Here is a 9,457-nt window from a genome sequence, read left to right as displayed (position 1 = left end):
CTCCTGTTCTGTACTTAACAGATTTAAGAGATTTGATACAATATTATTTATATCAGATTAACCAGATATAACAGCGAAAAGGTTGCAGCAAAAATACAAGAAAGAAAACATCTGCTGCAAATCTGCTTCTTACCACACGCTTCTTAAAGAGTGATATTTTTCAGGTTTCGTTTAACTGTAGCATGTAAATTGTACTTTATACTTTAATAACATTAAAGCCAAGATCAACAACATGACAACATACATGCTCTTAAAATTCTGGAAGCTGAATATTTTTACACTGTATGAATTACAGAATTAAAACTAATTAGATTGAATTATAGAGACAATTCATCATCATAAAGAAGCAATTATTGTTTATTAAACAAAAGAGGGGAGAACGTTAGCTAGTGCCGTTGGCGATCTCTGGTGCTCAACGGTGAAATACTTAACACTTCACGATACAAAATTACATCAAATTAATCTGCTTAAAAATACATTTCAGGTATCAAAAATGAAAGGAATTCCTAATGTTCTGTGTTCTAGAGGCATTAATTCATCAATATTAAACAGACACAAAGTTCACACACTAAAAGGAACAGTACAGTAAGCACAGATAAAATAAGTTATTTCATTGCAGGTAAATATTTAAAATATGTCATGGTTTTTCAGTGATGTGTGTTTCACAGAGAAAGGTTGGCCGTGACGTCGCCCTTGAGCTTCCCGCTGCTAAGACTGTGTATCATTTGGATCATTTGTGTGTGTTTGCCCAGCTCTTCCTCCAGCTTCCCCAGCTTGGCTTCTACCTGGGACTTCTGCAGCTCCAGAGAGGAAGCCTGCGAGATGGGTACAACAGCATGAAATACCCAGGATCAGCAGACGAGATGACAGATAAACTAACTGTTGAATACCTCTGGCCACTTTCTGAGGCATTTCTCCTCAAAAGCATGGATTTCACAGATGAAACATATTCATCTCACCTTGATGCTGGTCTCTTTCCTTGCTTGCTCCGTCTTGTTAAGCTCTTTCCTGAGGATAGTTACGTTCTCCTCTAGCTCGTGGATCTGTTCGTTCTGGCTCCTCAGCTCATTCTGAAGACCTGTTAAACCACAGCAAGACAAGCAAAACATTGCATTCTATTTTTATTGTATTTTAAATGTATGAATTTACTAAGAATATAATGACTATGCAGATAATTACTCTACTCCACCTCAAACCATTTTCTCACCTGCTAGATTTCTCTCTTTCTCAAGCACGTCTGACTTGAGATCCTTTATCTGCATTTCCTTATCTGCCACCTCTGCAAGAGTTCTGAGAGAACACCAAAAAATCGGATACTGACACGTTCACTGAATACTAAACACGGCTACAGATTTATTCACTGACCTCTCCTGTTGCATTTTGAGACCCTCATTGGTCTTTTTCAGAAACTCAGCCTGCTGGGTAAGAGAGATGTGGGCGGCCTGCAGTTCTTTTAGCATCCCTTCACTCTTGTCATACCTGATTGTTCAGTCACATAAAACAAAAGTGTAAAGAATTGTGTATAAAATGTGCATATCTGGAATGCACAGAGGTTGCTTTGGATAAGAGCATTTTCCAAATCAAAATAATTTAAATATGTGAGATACTGACCTGCTTAGCAGCTGGTTGTATGTTCCCTTCAGCTCCTGGTGTTGATCAGCGACTGCCTGCAGACGCCCATTGTGTTGCAGGAGCTGCTGGCTGTCAGACTTCAGTCTCTCCACTTCCAACAGCTGTTCACTCAACACAGACTGCAAATCCTCCTTGTTCCTCTCCGTGTCTTTAAGTAGAGATGCCAACTTACGTGCCTAGATCAGGGAAGGAGGTTAAAGGTTGGGAACCACACAAGAGGGCGTGCAATCATTTGTATGAATAAAATAAATTCTTATTTAAACTTATTCTCTAAATATGCAATTAAATGAGAAGAAAATGTTAAACTTGTAAATTGTAACTGATGCAAAAAAGTGTGTAAGTGTAAACTCAGCTACGGTCTGGAGTGTGTGTAACCTCAGCTTCAGCTTGAGCTCTCTGGCAGCGGTATTGAGCAATGAGTCGATCAGCTTGTGACAGAGCAAGCGCTTTGGCCTCCAAAAGGTCCTGCAGACGGCTCTCTTTACACTAGACAGACACAAGAACACTCACAAGTCACACATGACAATGTGAAATCACACAGGAAGTTCATCAATGCGTCGGCCACTCACCGCTAGGGCAGAAAGCTTCTGCTCATAAACATCTATAATCTCTGACATGTGCACATCCTTGACCTTGTCCTGTAACTGCAACACTGTAACGTTAGTAGCACAACACAACAAACTCTCCTCCACAAAATGGAAAGCTGTCTGTCATTTTTTGATGGCACGGCTGCGTTTGAGTGTCACACTGGATGCTTACACTAAATGCCAAACAGACCTTAAACCTGTTTGCAATAAGTCACTATGGATGTGTAAACCACAGTGGCCAACCTCCGAATGATTGTCCCAAAAGTTGAATGCAGTCACCTCTGCTCCATTTTGAAGTTTCTCAATGAGTCTGTCGATACTGTAAGCAGAGCCAGATTCGGCGTGGGCTGCATGAAAACTCTTTCCAGTAAAAGTCCCGTCTTCGATCGCAGGACTCCGGACTGACAACTCAGCCTCCCTCTGCCGGTACGCGTTATTAGCAGCGATGCTGTCTCCCAAACTTAAGATAAGAGCAGCAGAGGAACAAATCATTAGAGCTTATAAATAACCATTTACACTGAATCTGTGCAATATTAACTTGTCTACAATCAATAACACTTCCGATGTATTCAAAATAATAATTCAGATAAAACCTGGTTATAAGCAATAGCACAAGTAATGGTTGAATTCGCAATAACGCCTAAAAAAAATGAACAAAACGCTTTGAACAACAGTTTGAATTACACCTATCTTTAAAAGTTCACACCATGGTGATATGTTCTCTTGACTCACGTGACTGAGGGGAAATCAGGTAGTGGGGCTGCTTCAAAGAGTATGCGCAGTGCTACCTGCACATGCTCTCTGCAGTTAGAGGTCATGGCCAATGACAGAGGCGTCACCATGCGCTGATCCTGCACCAATGAGCGGACAAAAAAAGGAAGAGATCACAAAAGGAAGTGTTGCAAATCTCACGCACCCAAGTTTACATTGCTATTCTGGGCTTCCGCGACAACAGCTAAGATCCCCAACTCTAAAGCTGTGCGGTCAGCCACTATATGAACAGGATAACACATCGAACACCTCGAAATATGGTAATAAATATTGAATACTAATATTGTTATGTGCAGCATGGAACATGTACCTGTAGGATCCTGTAGAAGGAAGTCTCCATGTCTGGCATCTGCTGTCTGAGGTGGCTCATCAGTTCTAGAGTCTTCAACACTACTTCTGAACACACCTGACTGCAACAACACAAATATACAACAAAACAACCAAGTCAAGCAGACAAGACTTGAGGGGCTGGGTCACTCATACAGCTCACGTAACATATTTGATTTTACCTGAGATGGTAGTTGGATCTGGATCCGGTAAGATCCTGGCAGTAGGAAAGCAAAAGGTCCACCTGTGAAACACACACCTCAGGAAGCAGACGTTGGGACACCAGCAGCCTCAAAGAATCACCTCTACATAACAGTAAAACAGTCAAGGATATCTACGCCATTACAATAGGCAGAATCAGGCAGGTTCACACAAGTAAATGTTTATTTAATTTAACACTTTTGATCAAAAATGAGCCTTTTTCGTCTTGAAGATATTTTGAGATTATTTAGCATCAGTAGTTAAGGATATCTAGCAAAAGATCGACGACATGTCCAGCACGCACACAGTGCTTCTTTAACAGCAGTTCCGTTCCTTCCGTCGCGTCTGGAGACTGCATCAAAACCAGCACCTGCTGGAGGAGCATCTCCGCGAACGACTGAGCTGAACTTGACAGAGAGGAATCGATCACCTCCTGGAGGAACAGAGGACCGATTTGTAAACTAATAGGCCGAAGAGACATTAACCGAACCTTGTTATGGGACAGTCGAGACAGCATACTTCAAAAAGCTCAGCCAGCAGAGACAAAGCCTGCGTGTAACACTGCTCCGGACCATCCAGAGGTGACGTAGCCCAATGAACGAGCGCTAGGCTTGGCTCGGACCCTCTGGTCTGGACGCCTTTCCTGGCACCGGGCTGGAGTCTGGGGGCCGGAGGTCGGAGCACCGCCTCGCAGACGAGCTCGCGTAGGATGGGGACTGAGCACAAAGACACCAGCAACTCCATAACCTGCATAGAGAATTTATGTGTACAAAAATAAGCCTTATTTTCATTTTCTGCGATCTTACCCATGACCCAAACGTGTTCTAGAAAGGCCTTATGAAATGGTTTCGTACATTCCACAAATGTCTCACCTTTGATGCAGTATCAGGGTCTTTGCTATGCAGCAGCCCAAGTACCTCAGACAAGCAAACAGAGAGATGTTTATACCTAGGGTGAGAAAGACCACTTTAGAGAGTGCAGTAAGAAACAAACTGTATTTACACAGCACCCTCAAATTCCCATACGACCATACTTGGTTAGGTAATCTGCGATTTTGGGGTTTTTCAGAAGATCCACTAATAAATCCACTGCATAATTTCTGGTTAGCGTTCCATCACCATTGACAGTGATATTGAAGATGAGCTGAAATGTCTGGTGGATGTTCTTTGCATTAAACAGCTGCAGACAAAAAACCACACAGTAATGCAACCTCAATACCACCAGTGGAACACTAGTACAGGGCAAGTTTCCAGCCACTACTAGGAAAACAAACAACATAGCCCACCTACATAAGCACTTTGTGTCGAATATTTGAAACATGCACATGACTCGTTGCATACCTTCTGACCGACCTCTTCATTAAGAGTCAAACTGGATAATATAGACAGCGCAAACACCACCACGGTCAGACAGTTATGACCGAGGAAATTAATCAAAGCTCTGTAGAAAGCCTTCACATTATTCTGCAAAATAAAACGAGTGGACAGAAAATGATTCAAACTGCAAACATAAACACATAATAAATAACTCTCTTGTTCAGTACCTGAGATTTGATGTGTGACTGCACAGAGATGTCGTGTCGACAGAGATTGGCCATCAAGCCCAGGCAAGCCTTTACAATGTCATCATTATTTGACTGGCTAAAAACACAGATATTATTTAATTTTTTCAAAATCATGAAATACACAAAATGCAGGAGCAAGATGAATTTAATAGCTACTGTTCTATTTTCGTCTTTGTATCTACAGCTAGAAACAGGGGCGATGATAATAAAGCCGCACTTAAACCCACAATGGTCTTTGAAAGGATTAGCCGTGCAAATTTTCTAGCTCACGTGCTTGAAGACAACCCGCCAACACATCAGAAGAAAGGCCTTAACTGTGTCTCAGGTTACTGTTGTGGTTTTTCATAGTACCCCAACACCTCTGCTTCTTTCACGGTATTGTATTACCTTAAATTATGTTTTAAAAGGTGTTTGTGACAACCTGACAGCTCAATTATTTTGATATTATCCGTCTGTGATAACCATATTGTGCAGTATATACGTCATATCCATATACTGTACACAGTATACATGTGCGACCACCATTCCTTTAACCAAAAACACAGTACATCTGTATTTTCATCAAAATAAGATCCCCCTAGTTAAACATGGCTGAGAAAATGTCAAGGCTGTGGGTTCGATCCCAGGGATTCCACATACTTAGAAACAAAATGTATAGTATTATGCAATGCAAGTTGCTTTAGATAAAAGCGTCTGCCAAATGCATAAATGGAAATGGAAACGGAATATTGCGGGTCTTACACATGTTCCATTAAGAAGCTGATGAGTTCATGGATATGAGAGGCAGACTGCAGAGTCCTCACGCTGTAAGTAAGTCGCTGCAGCACGTTGAGGCACTAAAATAGAGTTGTTAGTGAAATCATCAGTTAAGACAGTTTATATATATGCCACTACACTCAAATTAAAAAAGTGGTATAACAACACACTATTAACTGAAAACAGATACATCAACCAAGGAGATTCTTCACACAGAATCAATTTAATTTACACACTATAGATAAATACTCATTCTTTTTCTTTTCTTTTAGTTTTTTAACACCATGCTTAAAATAAACAAATTGCAATAAATTAAATTCCTTATTATAAGTACACATTAAATGTTAAATTTACAACATTTTATGACATATTAGAAACTTTAATTTTAAAACTAGAACACAGCTAACCAAAAATGCCTTTTCATCAAGCAGAAAGAGGCAGTTTCCCAGACAGGGATTAGTTTAAACCTGGACTAGGCTAGAGGTGCTCTGATTGATCGGTCGCCGATCTTAATCGGCTGATAATCACTTTCTGAACTAACGTTATGTTCTGCAGTCTCTGCCGATCAGAAGATGCAAAATTAGCCCGGTCTGGCAATTCTACAAGGTGTGTGAAAAAGACAATGCATTGGAAATCTGAAACGTGTGTACTATGTGAATTCCACGCAGCCAAAACATTTTTACACCACGAACCTCATTAGACATTTGAAGGTTAGTCACGTAAAGTTCAGCAGCTCGAGCGCCACTCAGCTGCATTTTTTTCGCGTCAACCGAAAGTTCTCTGTCATTTTTTAACAGTGATGGAAAAATCTGAAGGCAATCCGTCATTTTGATGGACTACAATAAAGGCGATTTGTAATTCCCCTATTTATCATTTCGTGCCATCAGAACGTGATCGTGAATGGACTGAACATGATTGTGAGCGATAGGAGGTAGACAATCACGAAGGGACGTGTGTGTGTTTCCTATTCATTAGCTTACTGTCAAATGCCTGCTCAGTTTTGCTAAACGCTCATGTGGTCAGCAGAGACTCGAGGTGCATATGCATCCGTCACACTCTCGACCCGTGCACGAATGGGGTGCTGTGGTGCCGTTTTACAGAGTTTTTACATCATAAAATAGCGTCTTTTTGGATGAATAAAAGCTTTCAGTGAGTGTAAAAATGTCTCTCTCTGTTTTTTCTCTGTTCAGTGAGCGTTAGTAGTAGCACATATATCACCAAATCACGGCTTTCTAGTGAGTACAAAACAAATTTTATAGGCACCTGTCATTTTAACTGATTGGACATATGAACATAAACATTTGATTGTAATTAGATTCTTCATTTATGTCCGACAACAGAAACATTGAATAGATAAACGAAAAGTCGAAAATAAAAGTCTAGCACAACCTCTCCTCAGCTGTCAGAAACATAGACATTTTTAAAAGCATCAACCCTACCGCAAGGACAGTAAGAAGCATAGAGAAATATCAGATTATCAGAAAACATTATGTAATAAATTTGCTTTGATCACGGCCACTATATGTTGTGGAAGACAAAGGGTTTCTGGGACTCATGTCACAGACTGCTATGTTTTGTGTAAATATTTTATTTGCTTATACTCATTTGTTAATTCATGAGAATTTTCTCCTCTCTAAATTTTAATACATATATAAATTGTTGTTAAATATAGTTTAATCAGTGATCAGTATCGGCTGATATAGCTTTCAGTTATCGAGGCTCGGTGATTGGCCCCAAAAATCCTGAACAGAGCACACCTAGACTAGACCTTGGTTAAATTAGAATAATTAAGTTGTTATTAAAAACATACTATACAAAAAATATTACTAACGTGCATCTTGATACAAAATAATTGCACGATTATATGTTACGGGGACATTCACACATAACGTTTTTTTAGACCACAAGCAGCTCAGCAATGGTTTTAAAAAAAGCAGAACTCAAGGGTCTCAAGAAGCTTCCCACATGTCATGAGAACATTCTACTGTTAACAAAGCTTGCAACACTTGCCCGGCCTCCTAATTATTCTGATTCGGGCAGTGCTTTGGAACTGACATTGCTGCATGTAAAAGTTGAAATTGTTTTAATATGACACATCGTCTTAAAAACGCTGCTCTCATGTGTGAGGCGATGTTGTACATGGGCAGTTGACAAATAAACCTTACAATGTGTTCTGTGTTGTGACAGCAAAAAAAGTATTAGAATTTAAATTATTAATATTTTTGTCATATTATAATTATATTTACAATTATATCAATTTATTTTCATTGTCAGTTTTTTTGTTAATTTTTGCGTGTCACACTATAGAACACATGTGCGGTTTATTATTCAACTACCCACACACGTTTGTGTTTCTGTCAGCAGCACAAGTTCGAATCCAGCTTGCGTGATGACAACAGATTCTTACCTGCAGTACAAGAGGCTCTTCTGGGGTGCTTCTGTTGCAGTAAATGATACCTGCCAGAGTGCCAGTAAAGTTGTAACTGCTGTGAAGAGCCTCTTTTGCCTCACCATCAGAAGCTAATAAACAATGATAAATGTACATTAGTAGATTGTGATTGCGTTGCGTTTTGCTTTTGATAAAGCACTAGCTTAATAACTTAAAGTTTGAATACCAAACTGGGCCAGCAGAGATATGATGGTCCCCGTCAGTGTGTGACTGGAGTTTGGATCTCCAGCCACTTCCATCAGTCCACTCAGACACTCACTGGGCAGCAACTGACCTGAGAACAGCACTACACCACACTTCAGTCCGGACACATCCTGTGAAAATACAGAACAACAATACAATTTAAATATATTAAACGACCTTATGCATTAGTGTTGCCACTTCTGACCTTTTTTGTATGGTTTAATTGTTATATGCATTAACTAGACATGTTCCTGAATTTCTCGGGGACTTTCTAATACTTTATTGCTGTTTTAAGACACATAGAGGTTAACTTTTACTCACTTCGATGTGTTTCTGCAGCTGTGCGGCGTTTAAAGCGCTTCTGTTGTTTCTGTACTGACGGATGGCCAGCAGAAGAGACTTCAAACAGGTCGATACATCCATGTTTACATCCAACAACGACTTGTGACAAATGTTAATTAAGAAGAATAAATAAATAAATATGGTCGTTTTTTTTAGTATGTTAATGAAAGGCTTTGTATACACAAGCTAGGCTAGTTTGTCAGCGACAACGTCCTAACATTCTTATAAACCACGATACAACATTATGCGCTAGCGTTAATTTTTCTTCAAATACCGCGGTGATTTATATTTTATTTAATTTTATAAAATGAATGTATCAGTATTTAAGTTGTACATGAATAAAGTTTAGCTTCCCAACGTACGGTACAACATCAACTTCCTCCCGCTTGCACTTCGAATCGGTGGAAGAGTTCATCATTACTCATCAGGGGTGGATGAAACGAAGTAAATGTTTAAAAAAAGAGTAAATATTACAGATGTATTATATACCAGGATTATGTTTATAATTACATACGATATGTTTAGTTGGGGTTCGGCGTATTGCTTTAGTTTACAGTATTCTTTTATTGTTCTTGGCGAAACTACACCCCCCTCCAAAAAACTGACTTGGAACAACAATTCAACGTGCCTACGTCACACTCGGAA

At 39.7% G+C, this 9,457-nt stretch overlaps 1 protein-coding gene across 2 annotated transcripts; it reads right to left on the bottom strand.

Annotated features, from left to right (window-relative positions):
* Positions 1-339: 339 nt before the first annotated feature.
* On the bottom strand, positions 340-9,234 carry cip2a (cellular inhibitor of PP2A). 2 transcript variants are annotated; one of them, XM_056738330.1, is made up of 21 exons: positions 8,792-9,234; positions 8,454-8,601; positions 8,246-8,358; positions 5,824-5,918; positions 5,062-5,158; positions 4,859-4,981; positions 4,552-4,697; positions 4,391-4,466; positions 4,038-4,265; positions 3,789-3,951; positions 3,500-3,632; positions 3,301-3,400; positions 2,952-3,070; positions 2,499-2,679; positions 2,202-2,270; positions 2,008-2,118; positions 1,612-1,808; positions 1,366-1,479; positions 1,208-1,290; positions 960-1,078; positions 340-815 (listed from the first exon to the last, which is right to left on the bottom strand). In XM_056738330.1, the coding sequence occupies exons 1-21, from the start codon at positions 8,891-8,893 to the stop codon at positions 663-665; spliced, it is 2,670 nt and encodes an 889-aa protein (XP_056594308.1). In that variant the 5' UTR covers positions 8,894-9,234; the 3' UTR covers positions 340-662. The 2 variants fall into 2 exon arrangements, with proteins under 2 accessions (XP_056594308.1, XP_056594307.1); XM_056738329.1 differs by having other exon boundaries at positions 2,202-2,276; positions 8,792-9,232.
* Between the last annotated feature and the right edge of the window lie 223 nt (positions 9,235-9,457).

The sequence above is a fragment of the Triplophysa dalaica genome, chromosome 23 (assembly GCF_015846415.1).
Source record: "Triplophysa dalaica isolate WHDGS20190420 chromosome 23, ASM1584641v1, whole genome shotgun sequence".
Taxonomy (NCBI): Eukaryota; Metazoa; Chordata; class Actinopteri; order Cypriniformes; family Nemacheilidae; genus Triplophysa; species Triplophysa dalaica.
This window is presented reverse-complemented; position numbering and strand designations above follow the sequence as displayed.

What these genes read in the sequence shown, in the direction of transcription:
- cip2a (XM_056738329.1), bottom strand. Translation starts at nt 8,893, where the DNA reads ATGGATGTATCGACCTGTTTGAAGTCTCTTCTGCTGGCCATCCGTCAG. An exon ending in AGCTTCTTAATGGAACATGT is followed by an intron (nt 5,159 to 5,823) that starts GTAAGACCCGCA and finishes CTGTGTTTTTAG; the next exon opens with CCAGTCAAATAATGATGACA. An exon ending in TGTCGTCGATCTTTTGCTAG is followed by an intron (nt 3,633 to 3,788) that starts ATATCCTTAACT and finishes TGACTGTTTTAC; the next exon opens with TGTTATGTAGAGGTGATTCT.